Source organism: Falco rusticolus, chromosome 12 (assembly GCF_015220075.1).
Source record: "Falco rusticolus isolate bFalRus1 chromosome 12, bFalRus1.pri, whole genome shotgun sequence".
NCBI lineage: Eukaryota > Metazoa > Chordata > Aves > Falconiformes > Falconidae > Falco > Falco rusticolus.
Genome location: NC_051198.1, coordinates 6,141,673 through 6,165,812, shown reverse-complemented (window position 1 = coordinate 6,165,812; position 24,140 = coordinate 6,141,673). Strand labels below are relative to the sequence as shown.

At 47.3% G+C, this 24,140-nt stretch overlaps 3 protein-coding genes across 11 annotated transcripts in view; 1 reads left to right on the top strand and 2 right to left on the bottom strand.

Annotated features, from left to right (window-relative positions):
• Positions 1-7,433, top strand: part of PAK5 (p21 (RAC1) activated kinase 5) — a 97,583-nt gene extending 90,150 nt beyond the window's left edge. For all 3 annotated transcript variants that reach the window (XM_037405708.1, XM_037405707.1, XM_037405706.1), the window contains one exon: positions 50-7,433. In XM_037405708.1, the coding sequence (XP_037261605.1) occupies positions 50-205 (156 nt within the window). In that variant the 3' untranslated portion in view covers positions 206-7,433. The remainder of the gene's footprint in view (positions 1-49) is intronic.
• On the bottom strand, positions 2,133-18,849 carry LAMP5 (lysosomal associated membrane protein family member 5). 2 transcript variants are annotated; one of them, XM_037405712.1, is made up of 7 exons: positions 18,724-18,849; positions 17,049-17,145; positions 16,617-16,789; positions 16,292-16,423; positions 16,105-16,210; positions 14,508-14,696; positions 2,133-7,958 (listed from the first exon to the last, which is right to left on the bottom strand). In XM_037405712.1, exons 2-7 carry the CDS (start codon positions 17,086-17,088, stop codon positions 7,780-7,782), a joined length of 819 nt encoding a protein of 272 aa, XP_037261609.1. In that variant the 5' UTR covers positions 17,089-17,145; positions 18,724-18,849; the 3' UTR covers positions 2,133-7,779. The 2 variants fall into 2 exon arrangements, with proteins under 2 accessions (XP_037261609.1, XP_037261608.1); XM_037405711.1 differs by lacking the exon at positions 18,724-18,849 and having other exon boundaries at positions 17,049-17,474.
• Positions 18,850-21,045: 2,196 nt separating this feature from the next.
• PLCB4 (phospholipase C beta 4) overlaps positions 21,046-24,140 on the bottom strand; it is a 208,706-nt gene continuing 205,611 nt past the window's right edge. For 4 of the 6 annotated variants that reach the window (XM_037405510.1, XM_037405509.1, XM_037405511.1 and 1 more), the window contains one exon: positions 22,757-22,845. In XM_037405510.1, coding sequence (XP_037261407.1) covers positions 22,757-22,845 — 89 coding nt within the window. Of the gene's footprint in view, positions 22,846-24,140 lie in introns of all 6 variants that reach the window. The other 2 variants (XM_037405513.1, XM_037405514.1) reach the window with 2 other exon arrangements.

Sequence of the window (24,140 nt, the reverse complement as noted above, 5' to 3'; positions counted from 1 at the left end):
CTGGAAAAGGGTGTCTTTGTCCGCCCCTAATGCCAGTGCGATGTTGCAGGTCTCCTCGGTCCTCCGGGGCTTCTTGGACTCGATGCTGGTGCGGGAGCCCTCACAAAGAGCCACAGCACCAGAACTGTTGAGACACCCGTTTCTTAAACTGGCTGGGCCCCCTTCTTGCATCGTGCCCCTCATGAGGCAGCACAGGCATCGCTGAAGCCGGTGACTTCTCGGAGGATGTCAGTGCAGAGTCTGGATAACGGCCACGCAGGAATCCCAGCAGCTGCGTGGGAACCGCAGGCAGAGTTGCAGAGGAAACCCAGCCCTGCGGAAATAATGCGGTGTATAAAAACCCACGGAGGTGCCCTCGGGGGCTGCGAGGGACCGGGGAGCGATCCTGGCCACAGCTCGGTGGCCATGCTCCGCCGTGGGCCGTCGCTCCCCAGTGCTGTTGTCTTCTCAGCCATCTAGGCAGAAGGCGCCAAATGCAAACAAGGTTGGAAAGATAATTAGTAGAGGATAGCACAACCAGAGTGAAACACCAGAATTTTATTGCAGGCTACAGCACTTCTGTTTCAGAACACTTTTCTGACAAAATAAAAGCACTTTTTATCTCAGTCATAGCAGCGCAATGTATTTTGCAACAAATTTGTAATTTTCTGTACAGTACATTTTGATAATTTGCAGTACTTTGTCATGTAACTGTTGTGTTAGTTGAAGTAATAAGTGTAACTTAGCAAGAATTTGAGAAGCTAAATTTTCCTACTTTTTTAACCCTTTTGAAAAGAGAAAAAAAAAACCAACACACCTTGAGTGAGTTAGAAGGTGTTGCAGATTTTCCATCGGGGGTGAGGAGAGCACTCATCCCACCGTCACAGCAGCCCGAGGAGCCATCGCTGCCTGTCTGTGGGAGCACAGGCCCTCTGGCCGTGGGCACTCGCCCTCTCGCCGCTACCGGTGGCGCGGTGGCAATCAGAGCTGCTGCTGAATGGTGGCGGTCATCAGGGTCTCCCTGCCCGTCTCTCCAGCGGTGGGAGCTAACGCACCTGGCGTACCTTTGCGCAAGGGTCACCCTCTCGTGCCATGGTGGTCCCATCGCTTTATGACACCACCAGGCCCGTTTGTTATCACAGAAACCTCCGTTATTTCTGTCACGCTCTGGAAGTGGAAAGGAAGGGCAGGAGTCCGTCTGCCCGCCCGCCCGCCCGGCGGGTTCCTCCAGGGCTCAGACAGACCGTTGTGACGCGTTACGAGATGTTTGCCATAGAGAAGAGTCGTGCTGCTGTCTAGACCTTTTTGAATGTTGATGCAACAGTTGACTACTACGGTGCAATTTTGTGTTCTTTGTTGGATGACTCTGCATGTTAACTGTAGGCCTAAATAGATTTGCCTTTAAAATTTTTAGAAGTGCTTCATAATTATTTCAATTATAAATGGCTATTATTTATTAATGATTAGTTCTTTTTAATTATGTATAATACAAAAGCCATGTTTTTCAAGGGTTTGGTTTTTTTCTTACTGACCTCATTTTACAATATTATTAAGAAATGCAAAGCCAATTTTGTGAAAACACAGTTTCTTTCTTACTATGGAATTTCATAGTGAATAAATTAATTTTTATTTATTGTAGTAAATTATAAACAAACATCTAAATCTGGCAGGAGCTGTTTCTTGTAGATCTTCCTCCAGGACAAAAAGAGTTGCCAATAGGAAAGAAGCTCCTTTAGTACTGCCCTTAAAAAAAGTTAAAGAATATTTGAAGGGAGGGAAACTAACAGAAAGGAAAGAGGAGATAAATACAAACTCAGAATAGAATAAATGTTCTTACATCTGTGTGTCTTACTCCCCACTGCTTTCTCTTCTTAACTCTGTTTGCACATACTGAGAAGACACTAAAGCAAATACGTTTGCTCCTGCCGCCCCACCACGAACACTCTCCCGGTACCCACCCGCTGAAACCTGGCAGCACCCACCGTGTCCTAAGGTGTTTCTATTTTGTAGTCTTGACAACTCAGGAAAACAGGCTGCACCAGTAAAGGCAATGACACACAGGCAAAGCTGTAATACTAGCCACTAAATAAAGGAAACTTTTTTAACCATCTTTGAATAAAAAAGGGGTTGGGGTTGGTGGGGTTTTTTCTTCAAGATTCAGCACATTTTAGGCTGTACAAGTGAAGAATTTTCTGCAACTTTCTTATCATTAGATACTTTAAACTGTATTCATCAAGTTTACTGAAAGTTTTGTCAATTTCAAAGGGTTTTTTTGTGAACACCAACTACTGGTGAGACAAATGCACATGCAAGTTAAATAAATTAATTAATAAACTCTTTAATTCTCAGTGTGTTTTTTTCCCCCCATGCCTTGCTTTTATTTTCTATTTGATTGAGTCGTACAGTATTGGACCAAGCAAATAAAAAGAAAAAAAGGGTCTTTGTCTAGAATGTGCGCTATAAACACACATACAAAAACATATATATATATATATACACACATATATATATTGATTTAAAAGTCAGTGGCCATGTCTGCGTTGAAAGGCAGCGGCTCAGCCCTGGTTCCTTCCTGCTCATCACAGCCGTGCCCTGACTCTGGGTGGGGAGCGGCTGGGAAAGCCCAGCCCCAGCGGAGGTCGCAGGGGATGAGCACCAGCCCCCTGAGGGCTTGGGGTTAGGAAAGCCACTGGATCAAAAATAAAACCTGTGCCAGCCCACCAGCCATGGGAAGCTGATTTCAGGTGTCATGCCTGTATGGGCAGGAAAAAGCAGGTTGTTCTGTACTTTTTGATTGTATTTATTAGTTTAAGATACTGGAAGATAGAGCTGTCCAGCTATCATTTCCCAAATTACAAAAGTAGGAATAACCTCAAAAAAAGAGCGTCTCAGTGTCAATAGTATTTTCTCCTGGTTGACAGCACAATCACTGCATAAACACCTATGATGAGCTATGGGAGTGTGGCAAAACCAGGCAGCCTGTGAGCTAAAACCCCTAAACACAGCGCACACAAAAATAAATCCCAAAGTGAGGGGAAAACAGAGGGAAATAATCATTCAAATCTATATCATCAGCCTTTGTGAACACCTTGACACTGGACACTAATTTTGTTCCTCCCTGTGACCTTCCCACCTCCAGATGGGACCAGTCCTGGAGCACCCGTTTGTCATTCACCAGCCGTTTCCTCCATCACTATCACTTTGTGGGTTGCACAGACTTGCCCTTGTTGGGCATCTCAGCAAAAACATACACTCTTTTTAGTTTTTTTTTAGATACCAGATGTTGGGAGCATCCATTCACCCAGAAAAGGTCTTAAGCTGCTGCACCAGCTGAGGCTGACCCCGCGTACGGCCAGTTACTCCAATGCATCTGTTCTGCCTGTCGCTAAGGAACGATGGCTTCCGAGGTCACCGGCTCTAAAAGTATTCATAAATACTTGTAATTTTAGTACCAGAGGCCAGGGCATTTACTGGCTATGTAACTCCCCTCCTCAGCAATACATTGATAATTTCTAATTAAAGTTCTAATCGTAAGTACTCTGTAAGTCATTAAGAGCTGCTTTAGTAAGTGCTTAATTATTACAGGTCCTTATAGAGCTCAGTAGGGTGATAAGTTTCTTATATTTACACTCCTTCTACTAGTGTTCATAAACATCTAAAAAGCAAAGCATTCCAGGTTTGCAGCTATCTCATAATAAGCCATCAATGAATGAAAGCTAAATATAAAATTAAATCACAATAAAAGTGCTGCCATCCTCAAGATGCCACTGTAGTTTGATGGGCAGGAGCAAAGCTGGATGGCTTTTTTAACCTCTCATGAATAAATTTTCAAAAATGGAAAATTCAGACCAAATTCAGTTAATAGTGTTAACAAAAGGATGGAAAGAATTAAAAGATTCAAAGGGGTTTCTTTCAAAATCTTAACTTTACACAAGATACATCAGTCTGGAGCACAATGCAAACTGTCACTGAGCTAAAATTGTTTCTATTTTCTTTCTTCCCAAAGAGAAAAAAAACATTTCAGTCCATCAAAAAAAATCATTTTCTATCTTAATTTAGAAAAATCAAGAAACTACTATATTCACGCACCTCTGTTCCTGATAGCTCACAGACACTTTCACCCTGAAGGTGCTGCTGAGCGCTGCCGACAGGAAACCTCCACCATCTGGCATGAAAAGCTGAAAAAGTTCTTACAGTCCATGGGCACAGGGCTGTGAGGGCTGCACCAGCCTTGGGGGCTGTCCTCTCGTCAGATGGCCAGTGCCACCACCTCAGCGCATTGGCTAGTGCTCATGCATTGGGATCCGTCAAGGACAGTCTCCTGCGAGCGGTGAAGACGAGGTTTTCCTTGGGCATCTCTGCTATGACAGCCCTTAAAAGGTCACTGCAGGTTTAATTAGTTTGCCGAATCAACCATAAATGAGCATTTTTTTCATCTGAAATACATGTAGATGTTCGAGCGCGTCTCCTTGTTAGACCAGGCAGATCCTGCTCACTTTCTGCAGTTGGGGAAGCAACACCACGAAAGGGGCTAAAAGCTACCAACAGCTTTCCTTGAACAAGATACACCAAATTCCCAACTGCTCCAAAAACAGCCTGGAGATAACATTCGGCCAGTAGCTCCAGCCCCTGGCCACTGCCTCTCCTGAGAGTGACACAGCCAAGTCCCACGTTTTATTGCCTTTAAACAGCCCCAAGCAAACCCCGAACTGTAGCTTCCAAGGGAGGCTAAGAAAGTAAACACAGCCCATGAAATGCTGCAAGGGTGCAGAGCGGTGGGTTTGCCACCTTCTGCTCTGGTTTTGAGAAGTATCTGTCAACCCTCACCGGCCGTGGACAATCCTTCCTGCCTCCAAAGCCACTCTGCAAAATAAGTATGATTTCTGTGGGATACAAGGACCTATAACGCAAATGGGACTGCCAGCAATGGCTTGTGTGAGGAGCCATCACACCAGGTAAAAGCAGGAGGTGGAGAGGAAGCAGCATAAAGGCTTTGCACGGTTGTGTATTTTTAAATGCTTTGCACCTACCCTGCCCCTGCCAGCGGCCATGCACTGGCCTTAGTACGAGGCTGGACGCACCCAGGGCTCATGGCAAGCAGCTGAGCCATGCAAGTCCACTACTGGTCCGGCCATCCCTTCAGGGAGTTAAAAACCGGAGAGGGGAGAGGCATCAGAAATCAAAAACTTATAAAAACACTGCAATGTGCATTTCCTTACCTCGGTAAAGCTACTACTAAAGGCAAGTGAAAGGGAAGAATCTCTTATATGTCACCCATTTAAAATTTCCATATCTAAGTGGACACACGACTAATTCAGGTTTCTCAAGGGAAAAGAAAAAAGGGATAGGTGCTGATGAATGTGAAAAGGAGGAGGGAAAAAGCCCTAATGGGCTCTCCTAGAGAAACAGATGGCACAGGGGAAAACCAGGACCCTCTTCCTTGTTTCCAGCCACAAAGTTCTTCTCTCCCCCCATTTTTCAGAGACAATGCCCCAACTCTTTTGTATCTTAATTATAGTCAACTGAACCAGCAGAAATTGCTCCTATTGACACCAAAGACTTGCAGCAACCTGGGAGGGAATCGGTCAGGTGGGGAGTGAGTCTGAGGTGTCTCCAGTGGGGTGCAATTTCCATCCCCATCCTGCCACCGTGTCCTGCCCCAGTGCTGCTCACCCACACCACCGTGCCATCCCAATGGCTCCTGCAGCTGCCATGCCAAAATGTGCTATTCAGAAGATAAATGACAACAGAGGGGCTCCTGTGGCATCTGCAGTTCCGCTGTTTCCTTCCTTTTTTTTTTTTTTTTTTTTTTGTGATGTCAAATGCAGGAGCAGATGTTGCAGGCTGATGGGAGCTGGCTGGGAGAGCCTTTCTGGCTGGAGGGCAGACAAGAGCAAGGCAGGACAAAGCTGATAACTACGGCCCCTCTCTATTAAGGATGAACCTTTAATCCTTTTATTCACCCTCCTGCTACCTATAGTTTTTTCTGGCTGCCTCTAAAAGAACCTTTTTTGAAAAAAAATAATCAGCTCATTGTAGGCAGTGGCACTTGGGTCAGCCTGAAGCCCGCCCAGAACACTTTTCACTGGAGTTGTAAAAGAAAAGGGCAAAGCCACAAGCATCATTAGTGCCATAATTTTGCTTCTTACATCCAAATGAGAAAACAAAAAGCCAAGCATGACACAGAAATGAGACCAGGAATAAGACAGGACTGAAGGAAGACTTGCTTGCATCCACCTTCATTTAAAAAAAAACACATGAATTTTGGAGGAGGCTGCAGTGTTAAAAAGCAGTTAAGTTTCTCCTCTTGCACTTCTCAACATTGAAATTACTGTCTTACTATGCTTATTACCCTGTTTTAAGCTGAAAGAGGAGAGTCTGTACGAGTCCCTGTTTGGATCAAATCAGTTCAAGCACAAAGTATTTCCCATACCCTAAACGAACACGAGCTCTGGACCAACCCTTGCTGCGGGAACACTGGAGCCAAGGAACGGCAAAGGTTTCAGTGGGAACCAGACAAAGCCGGAGCCAAACGCACCACTGCCCACCAAACATGTAAGAAAGCACCAGCCAAGAGATTAGAACGATATTAGAAATAACCAATAAATCACAGAATACCAAGCCACCACCATGTTTTCACCAAACCATGTGCATGCTAGAATAAATCCTACATTTAACATCCATCCAGATTATGTATTTTTGCACCAATTCCATTAGATACCATGGAGTTTAAAAAAGCATTACATCATTTCAAAATAAGAAGGCAAATCAAGTATTATATATGTACATGTTTTAATTAATTTTAAAAATTGTCTACATTTAAGGATAGATTTCAAGGGTTCCCTTATATTTTTTTCTGTTACATTAGATTATACCTGAATAATCTGCATAGTAACTTTAACATTTCTGCTTTCTTTTTTATTTTTTTTTCACTGTGAAAATATCAGTTGCAGGTAGCAATGTAACATCTCAACCACAATCACAATACGTGCAGGATGTCCAGCCAGAAGCATTTCTCAGTTGACTTGCAGTAGCATGGCACTTTATAATTTGTTTATCAATACTTTTTTTTTTTTTAATTTTACTTCAGATGTGCCTCAAGAAGCAAAAACAAACTTTCTTCAGTCAGTCTCAAGTGTGGGGTCAGCTCCTCAGCTGGCTGCAATCTGCTCTAATTTATACCAGCTTGAGGTTCTGGCCTTTAATTATTAATCTAATTTTTTTTTCAAAACACACCTGTATTGCCTTCATGCTGTCCTTAACATAAGTGCAAGCTTCAGGAATGTGCTTTGAGTCCCTTCACTAGAGGACCTTAATGAAGTCTGTGCAATGGCTCCATCCCCCAGCCCTGCTCCCTGCACGGACATGAACGGAGAGGGCTGAACGCTGCAAGAGCGGCACATTGGGGAGGTTAGAGTCTCTTGAGATGGAAAAAAAGAAAAAAAGCTCCCCCCCCCCCCCAAAAAAAAAAAGCCAATTTTGCCCCAATGTTAAACTTTGACATGTGAAGCATTTCTGTTTCCAGATGATCAGCCCAGCTGCTTAAGAAGGTATTCATACCACCTACTGCCACAGACACACTCCTAGAATCGGATGCTCCCACTCTTACAGAAAGACAGCTATGGCTCTGCACTAGCTCTATTAAAGCCTAACCTTAACTTGTGTGTCTCCACAAAACACCCACCATTAGGTGTTGTGAATACCATCTCTTGCCCCCCCACAACTTTTCCTCACCCATAGAAAAAAGTGCTTTTGCTTTTTTTCTACCTGATAAATATTTGGGCTTCTTGATCCTGTCCCCTATCCCATGTGTTTGTACTGAGATCTGTCGCGAGGAATCTGCACTTGGTTGGCTGTCAGCTTGTGGTGGATATGGTAAACACAGAGGGTTATCACGATAACCAGCCCCAGTATCAGGCCCAAAATCAGTGGCAGGGTTTCTTCTAACTGCTCCCTCTGGTCCACCGGACACTTGTGTTCTGCAGGGACACAAAAACAAAGGACAGAGGGAGAGAGACAAGAATAAGCCATTGCAAATCTGAACTCTCGCTGCAGTAGTGAACTGACCTCCCCAGAGTCACAGCTCCGTGCTGGGGGTCCCTGCGCAGCAAAAGCAGCTGCAGCAGCAAGGACAGGCTGCAACCACCATCGGAGCCCCAGGGAGAAAATCAGCTGCTTTGGATGGAAGTGAAATCACAGTCACCACACCGGGTTTGGAGGGAGAGGTAACATCTATCACACCAGCTGATGCAGTGGGAAAAAATGCTTCTGTTGCCCTCAGCTCCTCCTCAGGCCTCTCGGCCACAACAGCACAGCAATGGCCTTGTTAGGAGCAGGAGAGCGTAAGCCTAAGTCCACCGACTGGCTGAAGATCTGCTTTGTCTATTTAGTTAGAAAGTCTGTAAATACTGTATCACAAACCCACAACATCAGTAAGTCTTCAATCCTTCCATCACTTACCCTGCTCAGCATTAAAAGATTCTTCCCCTCTACATGCAGCACCTCTCCCCTCTCTGTGAGCTCCCCATGGAGAGCTGACCAGCACTGGCAGAGCATCTCTGTGTGTTGGTGGTCAAACAGCACCCTGGCACCCCACAGTTTTTGTCAAATATAGCAAAGGATGAGCAGAAGCAACATGAGCCTCCCCAGTGTTTTTCTCTATGGCCTATGAGTCCCTGTCATAGCCTAATAAACCACAGAAAATAATAAGAACTGCAGCTACAATGGTAAAACACTTCTCTATTTAGCTTGCAAAGGCCACCAAGGTTAGGAAACACGTTACACTGGTAATCCTGGTTCAGCTCCCTCACACTTCCAGAGTCTACTGCAGGCCTGTATGACAGGATCACAATTTACGTTTTCCCCCCTGGGACTGTTGATTATCTGTACTGATGGACAGGCAGAGCAGATGCTGCTGGATGGGGCTGCCACACTAAAAAGAAGAAAAATGTCAACTCTAGGGGGAAAAAAAAAAAAAAAAAGGTTACGAAGTACAGAAGGAACAGTGTTCTGGCCTCTGGATCATCTTCTTGATGGTACTAGAGTTGTAATGAAAACAGCAATTACTTAAAAATAAATAAATAAATAGATATAAGAAATAGATAAATGGATAGAAATAAAGGCTGTATGTTAGATGGGCAGATACAAAGGGCACCCACTAATTCCTCCCATCGGTAAAGACCATCCAGATGGGTTCCCCAGACAGCTGATTGCAAGACACAGAGACCTGCAATACTATCAACAGCAAATGCTCTGCAAATCTAACGGCATGTGGCAAAGAGCAGGAAAACCCCAGAGACCCCCAGGCCCAGGCAGGAGGTGACAGCACCGATGCATCTCCAGCAGTGCCAACACCTCCGGGAGCTCTGTCGCCTCCCAGAGCCAGACCTCCTCCCAGCACCAGGCTTGCAGTGATGCCATCAGGAAACCTTTCAAGCTGTAAATGAAGTGAAACAAAAAAGCAAAAGTGAAATGTAGTCTAACAAAAAAATGCCCTTCTCGGTTCTAGTTGCTCACTGTTTCACCAGAGGAGTGATCAATCACCAGGAGTGTTACAGGCGATTCAGCAGTAGCTGCAATGCAGGGGTTTTGTTTGTTTCTATTAAGGAGAAAGAGAAAAAAAAAATCCTGATTATTATTTAGCTCCCACAATTGTGTTTCTACAGCTTTATGAAATCCTTCCCGGCTAAGGATGCTAAGGCCTGGCAAGACTTGCAGCCCCAAAGCAGAGACACAGTGGCAGGGTGGCAGCCCCGGACCTGACAGAGCAAAGCCACATACGGGGGTAGTGCCATGGGGCCAGGGGTGCTCCGACCCCCCCGACCCACACTGCGGTACAAAGCAGCACCCCTCCTACAGCAAAGCTCCGTGCCGGGGGAGCTCCTGCGCACTCACCACACGGCTGCAGACAGCCCGACGGGCCCGGGTGTGCCGACGTGCCAGCCAGCAGCGCTTTAGCCCAGCTGCCGCAATCTCTTCCTACGGGCACTAATATTTGCTTTGAAAGTGGTTTAGCTTAAACCCCACAGAAAATTGAAACAAGCCTGCTGTAAACCCAACCCAGGCCATTCACCTGTGCTCAAACATGGCAGGCTCGCCTGCGTGCCTTTCCTTAAACAAGAACGATGCCGCATTTGCAGGAGCATGGGGTGAAATGTGAGGGTCTGCAGCCAGCGAAGAAGGTAGAGCTAAAAGCACCAGCGTTGTGATGCAGAGGGCTGACCCAACTCTAAAGCACCTGCTTGCAAGATATGAATTCCCAGCTTTTGCCAAAGCAAACTGGCTGCAGAGCACAAAGCACGCCAGAGGACAGGGCTGAGGCTCTGGTGCCCACAGAAAGCCATTAGCTGTAATTGAGTGTCTGAGTCACAACTCAAAAAGGTGTCAACTCCTGCAATCGGCCAAAGATGACAGTTCTTTATCCTGACATTTTTAAAAATGGATTAAAAAAAAAATCCCACACCAAAAAACCAAGGGGGGGGGGGGGGGGCGGTTGGGAACAACACGGGGGACAACCAACCAAGTAAAGCAAAGCTCGCAGTCTCCAGCAGCACCCCCCAGCCACACTGCTCTCCCCAGTCAGACACTACTGCACCTCCCCGGGCAGAAAGCACTCTGTCCCAGTAGTAAAGGCAGAGCAGCCACCTCCCGCCTTACCAACACCTTCTCCTCAACAGACACATTCATTTTCTCCTTTTGGAGCAGATCACCAAAGTCTAGGCTCTTAGGAGAGTGTAGGAGGAACGGGAATGGGGCTGTGGGGGACGGAGCACGGAAGCACAGGCAAGTGCTAAGCACAAACACATCTGCAGCAGAACTAAGGCTGTCCAGATTCTGACTACTAAGAGGATGAATTTTGTATTTTAACATTAATGTTTAAACACATCATTTTACAATATAAAACTATTTTCACATTTATAACAACGTACTTTAACATTAACACAGCATTTTTCACCCCAAGAGTTGAAAGCATTGCATAGGCACCAATGTCCACAACACCACAGGGAGGTAGGTAACAGGCATCATTCCTGGTCTATCAGCAAAGGGAAAGGCAAAGGGGGAGCAGGAGGGGAGAAGGGCTTGCATGAAGTCCGCAGCAGACACAAATTCAGATACTCAGCCAGTCAAGCACAGTGCGGGCAGGCGGGCTGGCTGATGCATAGACAAAGGAAACACCATCCCATTGGGAGCTGCTATCTATTTTAAATCAATGCCTTCTGCAGGAAAACAGCCCTTTCCGTCAAATTTTCCACAGGGAGCTCAGCATTTCCCAGATTGCTGGGTATTACCCCTTAGTCGAGGAAAGCAAAAAGATCCCCGGCAAATTTTAACTACATGAAAAGTTCAGGTGATGCCGGGAGTTCTGCTGCATCCCGAACCTGGCAGGATCACCCCTGTGTTGGAGAGGTGCCACCCTGCAGCCCCGCTCCCTGCCCCGCCAAACAAAGACTGCGGGCGGATACAACGGAGGCATTTAGGTACGTTCCTCATTGTTCTTTGTGCTGCACTTCCTCCAACACCCTGCTCACCCAGGCTCACGTACTGCCACGGTTTCTATGGTGAGCACTCGTCCAATTTCAGCACTAGGCTATAAAACCACCCAACAGGCCCATTTTCTTGTTTCAGCATCCTTCTGCAGAACAAATAGCAGCGCAGTAAAGGGGGCAGTTGCTTCCCACAGTCACGACCATAAGCCTGAGGACCAGCGCAGGGGCTGTTCGAAGGGATGGGAAAACAGCCCAGTTGTGTCTGGCATGGTATGATGGAGTTCTTCAGATTTTGAGATGGGCATTTTTAAGTGATTCGCTTAAAAAAACCGAACAAACAAAACCCAAAAACCAGTCCAGGTGCTTTTTTAAATGTGGCCAAATACCTTGCAAAAGGAGCTACTGGGTGCCAAGGACCCTTGAGAAAATGTGGCCCTTGTCTGGGGTGGCTCAGAGGGAGACGAGACTTCCCAGATCCTGGTCCCTAATTCTCAGCCTTTGTATCCCTTTGTATTAGTATTTTGCATTATTTTGATTAAAATCAAGAGCTGACAATTGCTGTGGGGTTCTTTTGTCAATTTAAAGGTCTTCCTCACACCCTCTCAATCCAGCTCTTTTTACTGATCTTTTAAGCTGAAAAATGTACACACATTTTCCCCATTAAAAAAAATAATTTACAAAATCCCAAGCTCTGAATGAAAAAGATGTTCTGCTGCTTCTGCAATGAAATAGGTAAATATATGTACATGTGATAGTTGGAAGCAGCATCTTAAAAAAATGAAAAAAATATATTCTAGTGCATGAGTTTAAGCATTCCAAAATAAATAAATTAATTAATTAATTAAATCAATCCCATTACTCCCTAAAATATTTTTAATCCATCCCAGACAGGACAGTGTCAGGACTAATGACAAAACCTTTCCCTCAGTTTCTTTGCAGCAAAAGGGCCCTGACCCTCCTGCATCTCAGCGATTCTTCTGCTCTAGCAGGTCTCTTTCTCTATTCTATAATATTTTTAAATGTTCTGTAGCTTGTTCATAATTAATAGGAATTTTACGTAATGGGAAATTAATGAACCAAAAAGGAGAAGGCTAATTGCTTTAATTTAAGATTGGCAGTGATTCTCAAACCCCACAAAGGATCATGTTTTGCCATGTATGTGCTGAGGACACGCCACAGGGAGAAGCAGCAGAGCCCTGGGAAGCGTCACTGATAAATGACTCTTGGGCATTCCTGACCATCCTTTCCAGGTGCTCTTTGCTATTTAACGTCATTCAACAAAATTGTGGAATTCAACAACAAAAAAAAAAGTGTCCTTGAATAAAGAAAGCAACAACAAAAAAAACCCAGAAAGCTTGACAAAGAGAGAAACCGTGCTTTCCGCAGGAGGAGAAATTCCCTGCACGGGTTTAAAATTGCTAAACCAACCAGGGTTTCTTTGTGTCCTGGAGAAAAAACCAACCCAAATTACAAAAACAAAGGGGGAAAAAAGAACAAAAACAAAAAAAACCCAGAAACAAATCTATTGCCTGATATGAAAGAGCGTATCATGAAAAAGGCAGGTAGTTCCCTTTGGCAACGAACCTCAAGTTTGGTCGTTTTAACTGTCAGCTCTCGGACTTGACGAGTTTGGTACCACAGAGACATAACAGCTAAAACTGACTCCAGAGTTGCGTATTTTAAATACGTTTCTCTCAGCCTCTAAGGTCTGCCCAGCCAAATCCCGAGTGCAGGAAGCCTGGATCCACAGGAGGAGGAGAGGATGAAGATGTGCCAACAAACAATTATAGGAAACTATTAAATTCTACCTTTTTCTCCCTGTAACATAACCTATGCAAAATGTGGTTATACTTTAAAGGAGGGGGGTGGGCGGAATGGGAGTGAAAAAAGATTTATTTGGGCCCATGAATAAAACCTCCATACTACACTGGCCTTGCCATGAGTAATTCAGCCACGCAGAGCTTTGCCAGAGCCAGTGTACATAATAGCATGTATTTACTACATCAGTTAGAGGAACACAAGTCGTGAGCTTAAATGCTTGGCTCTATAGTCAGTGGTGGCTTTTTATTGCGTTCTAAAATATTTCTCATGTGCAAAATAATAAAACCCCAGGTTTTTAATGCCAGGCTTGAAAATAACACCATTATTTTCTAGCTCCTTATTAAAAGATTTGGCTATTACAAATCTTATTTGCATCTTACTACAATAATGGAGTTAATTTGCTAAGATAGCAATATAAAAAGGGGACTAATCTCAAGGCCCGAATTCAGGTGAGCACGTTTACACTCCCTCATTCAACCTGATGGGAAAGGCAGGGGGAAGTCGGGGAGGAGGAGCACCATGGCTTCTTCAGGCTAAAGGAAGGCAAAATCTGCAGGAATTCTGCCCCACGACAGCATTGCTGCTGACTTCAGTACAACCTTTTGATACAAACAGCACACGTTAATTACCATTTTCTTTTATCCACAATTAATGTTAAAGAAACCTAAGGAGAGGAACAGCGTCCCACGTGTTTGGCACACGAGGTGCCTCGCTGAAGTCCCTGTTACTCTTCCTTCACCCTTGCAACAAGCATTAATCAAACTGAAGCCAGCAACGCGCACCGCAATTATCTCCTGCCACCGCAGCCCCAAGCTTCCCTCGGCGTGCAGTGGCCCTAAAAAGCCCCTGGAGCTGTCCCGAGGCACCTTGCATGTGCAGGGGCTGCTGAAGCCCTGCAGGGCTCCCCAGGGACTGGGCAGTTCTGGCACTTGCTGAAAACCTAGCCAGGTAAGTCCTTACAGAAGCCAAGGTACATGCAACAATAGCCCACGTTTTGACCAAAGAGCAGCTGGGCTGAATCTGTAAAGGCTTTTTTGGGACCACAGAGGCAGGGAATAGGTTTGAGGGACTGCAGGGAGCACTGACGACCTGCTGGAGGGAAGGGCAGGTGCTCTGATAAAGGTGGGACCCAGATTCCTTCAGAACATTGTGATACCCCCAAAGGTCACAGCAGCGTCAACATCTCAGGGATACAGGACATGCCTTCGCCCTGCACCTTACCTTCACTGAAGACAAAATCCGCAGTGATATCAAAGGGCTGGAGGCGCACTTCCGACAGCAGGAGCTGCACAGACTTCTGGTGGTCGCTGGAGACAAGGGAGATGGTCTGCTGTGCCTGGCACTCATAGGACTTCCCAGCCGGGGTGACCAGGGCAGAGAGCCGGTGCGAGCTGGCCGTGTGCTTCCCAGCTGGCCAAGGGGCAGAAACAGCAGAGGTCAGGTCCCGTCTCTGGGGGACCAGCGTGACTTTATTGACAAAGCTAATGAACGGAACACAAGGATACGCAGGCGGTGTACGATGCGGTGGCCACATGCTCCACTGCTCTTAAAGCAGCATATTCTCCTGGGGAGGGATGATGCTTTCAGCATGACACCCTCCCATAACCAGGGCAGTTCCTGTACTCGGGTTGGCTGTCTGCAAGCAGGAACGGACAGCTGGAGCGCTTGGTCCTTCCAGCACAAAGGGGAGAGCTGGTTCTGCTTCTGCCAGCTATGCTTATCTCGCAGGACTTGAAGTCCATGCAGTCAGAGGACTGGTTTCTATTGGTGTGTATGCGGGTTTCATCCTTGGACTGTGCTCATAATCCCTACACTTGAGAAACAGCAATTCCTGTGGCTGCACTTAGACTCTGAATTCAGGTGGGAAGGAGCAATGCAATTTGGGGACCTCACTACAAAGCAACACAGGCCGTATCACCTTTCCTGAAAATACAACATGATCATTTCACCCAACTATAGGTTCAAAGAAAATATTTTCCCATCATGTCAAGCTTGCTTTACAAATAAAAGCTGAATACGGCTCATTGAGGTGGACTGGGGGGTGCCTTCCACCTCCCACTCTTCTGCAGCCCTTTGTTCCCCCTCCAGCAGCACAGAAAGGCAATCAGCATTTTGCATTTGCAGGGGATGCTGAGGCATTGCCACTATCGTGTTTTGGGAACCCAAACAGTAGAAATAGCAGCGGGAAAAATAGCTCCATGTCCAGCGTGCCTTATGCCATAAACTCTTAACGCCCCATTTGCTGGAGTCTGAAAATCTTGAGGAAGAACAATTTGCAAATGACAGCGTTTCAATGCTCAACGCAAGGCAACTCATTTCTGAGCAAAACTGAGATAAAATGAAAGCCAAAAGAAAGGAAACCCAGTGAGAAAAGAGAAGGATCTGAGGTGCAGTGGCATGCAGGGGTACAGCTATTGATGTCCGCCTCATCTTTATCTTGGGAAACAGCTCCTTTCCCCACCTATTCAACCACCATTGGAAGCAAGAAGAAAATTAACCTTAGAAAACATCTCCTGCGGGAAATGAGACTTTTTTTTTCCAGACCAGGTAGACCCCTGCCCCACTGCCCTGTCGGGGGGACCTGCAGCCCTGCAAGTGGCCAGAGGTTGGGCTCTGGGCTCTCCCTCCCATGGCAGCGGCGGTGATTAAGATAATATGTAGTTTAAAACTGGCACCTGGCCCCCCCAATAAACTGCATTTAAGTGAGTAAGTAGCCCGGGGGTGCTGGTCTCTGCCCGCCCGCCCCCCCCTGCCCCCAGTTCCCCGCTGGCCAGACCCCAGGGATCCCCTTTAAACCGCGTCCCCCCAGGGTGCTTACGACTGACAGCATCCTTGAAGTAGGTGCGCTCGCCAGTGTCATAGGTGAACTGGATGCGGCTGAGCCTCCAGAAAGCCTCAGGCCCCCGGGACGTGTTGTGCCCCTCCTGCCGAGACAGAGCCGGTCAGGGCCCCGGCAGCCCCGCCGTGCCCCCCAGCCCCCGGGGGCGCGGGGGGGAGCCCCATACCTTCAGGAAGAAGAGTTTGAGGGTGTACGCTTGCTCCAGCCAGGAGATCTCCAGCTCCGACTCGTTAGTGCCACACTTGCCCTTCATCTCGGCACCCCGCGACAGCGGGATATCGGCTTGCTCCGTGATCAGCTGCAAACGGGAAGCGGGGCTCAGACGGGCGGCCCCGGCTCCCGCCCCCAGCCCCAGCCCCGGGTGAATACCCTCGGAGGGCACACAGGGCTTCCCAAAGCACCGGCGGAGCCCCCCGCCCCAGTCCTGCCGCGGCCCCGCGGCTGCGGCGCTGCAGCCCCGAGCCCCCCGCCGCTCCCCCGGCCCCACTCACATCCACGTAGTTGCTGGCCCACACGTCGTAGGGAACGATGAACTTGGCGGCGAATTCCGCCATGAGACACGTCGTGCGGTTTTCCCGCACCACGAAAATGTCCTTTTCGGGGTTTGGGGAGAGCCCGGAGAGATTTTCAACTTCTTGCTCGGCAGCCAGGCGAGCCGCGGCGTCTGCGGGCAGAGATGCGCTGAGCGGCGGCCGAGACTCTGCCAGCTCACCTGAACACCCCCTGCCCGCCCCCAGCCCGCTGGAATAAGCTCCCCTGTCGCGACGGGGCGTCCCTGTCGCGACAGAGCGGGCAGCGGAGACGGGGCAGCCGGTGGCGACGAAGCAGGACCGGTGCTCTAGCAGCGCCGGGTCTGTCTCGGAGCCAGGGGCTGCCTCATCGCGATAGGGCTCCATGTCGCGACTCGCCGCCGCGATACTCACGCAAAAGGAAGAGCAGCCCCGGGAGGCGCCCCCCAGCCATCCTCCCTGCTCGGCCCCGGCGTGTCCGCGGCTGCTGCTGCTCCTCCGAATAGGTCCGCTCCGGAGAAAAGAAAGGGGGAGAATAAAAAAAGAAGAACAAAAAAAGATGAAGAAATTTTAAAAAAATCGGGAAAACGGAGGAAAAAAAACCCTGAAACACCTCCTGTCTCAGGAGCTGCACAGGCTGCAAAAGCACTGTGCTGCGGAGCGGCGGGGAGGAGGGACGGGGAAGTGTGGGTGTGGGGGGGAGGGGGGAGCCGGCAGAGCCGGTGGGGGCGCCCCCGCGGAGGGACGGGGCGTACGCGCAGGCAGGGCGGGGAGCAGGGATTCCCCTCCTCCGGCGTGGGGTCCCCGCCGCCCCCCCGGAGGGGCTCTCGGGGATCCCCGCGGGGATGCCGGCGGAGAGCGGGGACCTCGCAGGGGGGAGCCGGGGGACCCCGGGCCAGCTGCGCCCCCCCGCCGTGCTTCGCGGGGCAGGGCCGGGTCCCCCTCCCCGGGGCGCTGCCCCCCTTCCCGCTCGGTGCCGCGCCCGGCGGCAGCTCCCGCGGACAGCCGTGCCCGTGCGGAGCGTTCCCGGGTGCCGGGGGGGCTGCGCAGGGCTCGTCTCTGCCAGGCTCAAGGGTGCGGGGCGCCCCGGGGTGACGGGGCTGCAAGGCGGGGCGAGTAACGCAGCGCCACCCCCTCCCCGCCGGCCCCGGGGGCTGCCTGCCGCCCGCCTCCCCCGCGGGGCAATCAGTCCCCTTCGCTCCCTGCAGAACCGCGGCCGGCCGTTCCCCCCTCACCCCGGGCGGAGGGGTGCCGGCCCCGTTCCCCCCGCCCCGGGAGCAGGGGTGCCGGCAGAGGGCTCTGCGGGGGGAGGCGGCGCGGTGCCACCCGGTGCGCTGCGGGCTGCCCCGGGGGTCGGCGCGGCCGGGGGCAGGCAGCACTGGCGCGGGGCACGGCCCGGCAGCGCTGGCCCCAGCGCCCCCCCCCGCGCCCCTGGGGGCTCGGCTCGCCTTGCCTTTCCCTTGCGCCAGGCGATGATGCCACGTTAAAATATTTTTTCTGCCCCTCAGCGGGAGCTTGTGTGGCTCTTCAAGGCGCTGCCGCCCGCGGCCCCCTACAACGAGCACGTCCGAACAGCGACAACGTACAGACACTAGTCCCAGGGGCAGCAGGAGCCCTACACCACAGGTATTTTTCGTAAAAAGTCAAAGGGACAGCAGCTATTAGGAGCGTGCACCGTTACGGGGATTCACTAGCAATTCGCTTCTCTAGTTCAGGAAAAGGAGCCTGGAGGAAACGGTCCAGGGTTTTGCAGAGCAAGGTACTACAAGGTGAGTTCTGATTGTGGGCAGCTACCTCGGGGAAGCTGCCCCTGCTCTGCCAGGGCACACCTGCAGAGAGGGGTTTTCTTGCTGGGAAACAGCTCTTTAAAAATAAGAGCACATACTGAAGGAACAAACTGATTTTTGTAACTATTCTGTTGAAATTCCTTTCTGCTTGCCGTACATATTCTAGCCATTTCCTCCCTCCTGTTTCAGGATAGTCATTCCTGCCCCTCAAAACAGAGCCAGACCTGTGTCAGTCACAACACAGGATTAACCTATGGATAATAGTTTCACGGGACTATATAAAGGGGAAAAAATAATTTTACCTGAGGCTCTTTGACTGCAACAGACTATTCCTGTGGTGATCTTTGTGCCTGGCTTCCTCAGGTCTCTTTCGCTGATGAGCTCAGTATTTAACTGGCTTCCATTTCCTCCTCTAGTCCCCTATTTAATTTCCAGGTTTGTTGAGGTTTCTAGGTAGCTTCTAAATCTTCAGACAAATCTATGATTCTGTGCAGCTGCCCCTGCATCGAGCCTGCGTAGGAGGGTACCTCTGGGAGCAGCTGGGAGAGAGCAGCTGTGTTAGAGCCACGGGCCAGCCTGACCCCCAGCTCCCCGAGCCCCGCAGCACAGAACCGTGCTCTCCCGGCACCTGCCAGCTGCACATCACAACAAAAAAGCCTTCAGCTTCAGTGACAGTCCCCACTTCCAGCCTACAGAGCCGTGTTTATCCTGCTCTCCATGGCAAAAAACAGGAAAGGCCCAGGATTTCCTAACACCAAAAAAAGCCCCCAAACTTGGATAGAGCAGAAGGGTCTCACCTGAGGGAGCCGACTTGAAATGCTGTGACCGGGGTCAGTTTACGGTCACAGATTGGATCACCTGTAACCTGCCCTTACTCCCAGCTGTGGACACTACCCGTGTATCTCTGAAGGCTGAATTCTCCATGCTACCCACCAGCTACCAGACAGCAATAACTCTTACCAGCCTCCTCGCAGAGAGCACTCAGCGCGGCGGCAGCAGGGCTGCAATGCTGGGACCAGCGCTAGCACATCCCTGGGAGCCGGGTTTTCCCGACGAGCGGCTCTGGGGTGTCTCTGCCACCGGCCACTGGTTTCACAGGCAGCCCGTGGGCGACAGCATGTGGAGTCTGGCAAAGAAATCATCCCCGGAGGGTATCTGGCAATGCAGTCTGACTGCACTCAGCTGGGGCAGGGGTTTAACAGACACCCACCTGGAAACAGTTAAGTTAATGACCAATCCCCAAACTACTGGAAGCCAAAGGTTAGCCAGCTGCCTGGAGGGCAGGGTGTCACGGCTTCCCTGAATTTATCTGAAGAGATTCAGAGAGGGAAAGTCTGCCACTTCCATCGATGAAATTTCACTGAAGTGGAATCCATCACCCCGGCAGGGAATGACATTTTAAACTGCTTTAACTCAATATCAATGTTCAAATTGATTAGCCGATTTCATCTCAATGGAAATTCTCACCTCATTACATTAGCGGCCCAACTTCAAATAATTTTTGAGTCAAATACTACTTAAACAGCATTTCAAAATACTTTGCTAACAAAAGTAATCACTTAATTTCAAACAACTGTCTGCGTTTTATGCTAAATCGTCAATGGATTAAGTACATAACAGTTCTGGGAGCTGAGCCTACCCACTCTGTGGTTTCACAGAAGCACATTTTCTCTCTGACTTGATAAATGTCTTGCTCCTGGCTGAGCAGTGAGCACAGACCAAAAAGGAGGCTGTGGACAGTATTTTCTAGCCTTCCAAACCCAGCATATTCCCTTATGCATAGGCTACTCACCTGGGTATTAAGACAGGCAGGTTTGATTTTTCTCAGAGAGGGACATGAGCTGAACCCAGGTCCTCCATTTCCAGTTATTCCTTGAACAGGTAGGGCAGTGGTTTCCAGCCAGGCTGTAAGCAAGCTTAAGAAAACTAGTAATGTTCAATGCTTCACCATCCAGTTCCCTCTGTATCTCTACTGGCTAGAAACCACTGTGGTAGGCAACAGCATAAAATTCCAGCTCACAGCACTGTCTCCACCAGCGGTGTTTTAGATGTTTTTAATTTAATTAAAAAAAAAAGTCACTGCCTTGTCTGAGGTGCCGGATCCTGTCCGGCACGCTCTGAAAACACTGCTGCTCCCAGCTCCCTCCAGCACTCAAACCATGCTTAGAGAGCAGGGAGAGCTGTTCCCAGTACACAACCTGTCTTTAAAACATTATGATCGAAAGGAGCAGAAGATGCCTCCAGGGGTTAAGTGGCATCAGAATGGGTATTCTGAATAGGTATCACCAGTTTGTCTAAATCCTGCCTTAAACACCTAAAGACTTCACTGACCTCTGTCCTGGTTGCATTCTCAGGGTAGTGCTGCTATATTGTACTCTGGTTGCTGCATCTCAGCGTAGTGCTGCTACACTGTACTCTGGTAGTTCTGTAGTGCTGTGAGGACCGATGCTGCACAATTCTTCTATCACTTAAAAGAAATAAGACTCCTTTGACTAAATAAGCTGTGATAGCAATATATTAACACTATGCACATTTTTACAGGAAATACAACTTACTAAAAATCTGCAAGTAATGCAAGTTATAATACCACCGCACTACCATTCACTATAGTCAAAACTAAAGGCTTTGAATTTTTAAGGTTTTTATTAGAGAAGTTGAAAGTTTCATCTCAGGACTGACAAGAACATAATTATCTCTTTTCATTTATTTTGTTTATAGGAATATGTAGAATTTGTTTGTACAAGCATATACAACAAAGTAATTGGTGCTTAGTACATTAAAATCAGGAATCTGATTTGTTCTAAACTACCAGTTTTCCATGCAGTCATCTTTGATTTGGCAGCATGGACAAATTCCAAGCGGAATGCTTACATGCATTGTTTTGCAATATAACTACAGCAAGCTCTCAAAACATGCAAATTATCACATTAGCAAATTGTTCTTATATCTAATGGACATAAAAAGGTTATTCCTGATATGAAATTCTGAAAATCTGCATAAATACTTCTGTGTAAAATTAAATTAGTTATGTACTTTTCTTTTACTACAAGTATCAAGAATGCCCATGTAATTAATATACACACATATATATAGAGACCTTGTTATGCTAAAAGTCTTTGTAATTAATCAAACAATATTCTGTGCCATACATTTATTCAGTATTTACCAGCTAGGAGAATGACTGTGGTCATATAGTAGGCATTACAGTCTTAGTAGCATTTGTATCACATGCAAACATACTCTTAGCATTTCTGTTTACTAATTTTATCACGTGGCGACAAGTATGTGATTTTCTACAATGTTGTGATTCTGAAGTGTATAAATACTTTTTACATTTTCACAGTTACAAACTTTTTGCCAAAAGCCATTTAAACAATCTTTAAGTTACAATGAACTGTTGTATCTGGGTTCTGCAGCAATAGGATCAAAATGCAATTTCTATACAAGCAATGTAGGATGTAAACTTTTCTTAAAGTGCCTAATATGTAAATCCTTAGAGCACTGATCAGTTTTGGCACAGATACACTGTATTTCCCTCACGCTAACCATTGCAGTAACTTTTACAGGATATCGGCTTCTTTCAGACATGATAGAGTTGATATGGCACTTGTGAATGACATCATTGGACTGCAGAAATACCCTGTCAAGTTACTGCTACAGCTGATGAAGTTGGCTGATGACTTTGTACATATTGTACTTCTGAATATACACAGTTAACTTTCAACTGCCTACTGCCTGAAAAATACTTTGATATATCATTTTAAATTGCCCCAACTCAACTCCTTACTATACTGATTATTACGGTGACTTAGCAGAAGATCCAGTTCACTGGGCTCAATGACATCAGGTACTGAGCATCGGATGAGTTGTTGCTTGTCAGCATCTGGCAGCATGAGGTTTCTACACAACATATCACACATGAGAACACAAATGGTAAATAACATGACTACAGTTTTGTTGCCATTTGAGATGATGTTAAAAATATCTGTTGTGTTTCAAGGCTCTGATTGTGTAATTCTGATGCAGGCAAGCTGCCTGTTGAGATACAGAAAGGAATACAGGACTGGGTTTAAAAAACTGTCTTCATCTTCTCATTAGTGTTTTTCTGAACAAAGGGGACTCTTATGGAAATCCAACAAAAGAAATTCAGTGCCCAGTGTTAAAAAAGAAATAATGCAAATCTTAAGACTTGGTGGTCCGTAGCTACACTTCTTATATTAAAAAAAAAACCAACAAACACCCCCTGGCAAAACAAAACAAAAGAAGCCCACACTTCAACCTCAGCAATGTTATTTTGAAATTTGTCTCATTTTAAGGATGCTGTGTTCTCCAACTTCAATTTGCTTGTTGAGGCTTTAGACCACTGTTGCTGGCCTGCGATCCATCTCTGCTTCCAGCTTCACCATCTGCTGCATCTCCTTTGCCTGCAATCCAAAATAACCGCATGAAGCATTGCATTAGACCTTTTGTTCAAAATAAAGCACGTTTTATATGACAGTGTCTGAGTGAAACACAGGCAAAACACACTGAAGGTATATGTAATAACATTATGTTTACCCCCCAAGTGTCATTCTGTTTTCAAAATCCGATGTAATTCTTATGTCTAAAAATTCTTGGGCAATATTTTTTGATCCTATTCCAAGACTCATGGGTTAACTTTCTGAAGAAGTATATGGTAAAATGCAGAAGCTCCTATTTTGGGGAAGAAAACTAGGCAGATACCAATCCGAGACTTTCTCCTGACACAAAATGTCTTTGGGAATGTATGCTTCACTGCTGTTGTGTGAGTACTGGAATGTGTTACTTCCTGAAACGTTTAGAGAGCTCATCTATGATCTGGACTAGTTTTATCATGAAGACAACGAATGACAAAAAATCATCAGTGTAATATCTTCCTTGCAGTAAGCAAGATTTTTAAGTAATAATTTTTTAAAGAATATTTTTTTTTAAATAATCTCCATCAGGCCTGGAGATCTTTATGATTACAGATGTGGTGTTTTTCACCTCAGGCTTAGACTACTGCTATATGCTCCATGGGATTACACACACTGAAATCCACCTGAAGCTGTATCCAAATGCATTGTGCAAAATACAGCAATGAACGTAAGCCTGACCTCGCTATGAACTCTGGTTGCCTCAGGCTCTGCAAGCAGAGTTAAAGTGATGTATATAAATGGTAACTGGCCTGGGAATCCCCTGCTTAGAGAACACTTCAAATTCCCTTCCTCTCCCTCTCTCTCACAGGTGCACGAACACACACACACACACTTACTCCTCCTGTGGCTCAGTCACAGATGAGAAGTTGCACTTTGGTTTTGAACTCTGCAGTTTAAAGGAACTGGGAGTCAGCATCTCTTTATTTTCTCTGAGGTCTCTAAAACTGGGAAGGTATTTAAATCCATAACCCAAACGACTCAGTTGACCCAGACGGGAAGCTAACCCATCTATCTTTACAGTCAAGCTCCCAAGGATTAGGACAGGTTTAGGAACAGGCAAACCAGGATAGTACTGCCTTTGGTGTAACCGCTCTGTATCTGTTGTGCAGGGAAGAATGGTTACTGGACTTCATTTAACATGTTCCCCCCAAAGCTGTAAATGTTACTTAGACAAGGAACTTTGCTATGCAAACTCCTACTTAAGGAGTCACCTATGTGCATATGCAAAAATAGGCAGATGTAGGTCTAAAGTAATGAGATGCACAGCTATTCATTTTGCAAGG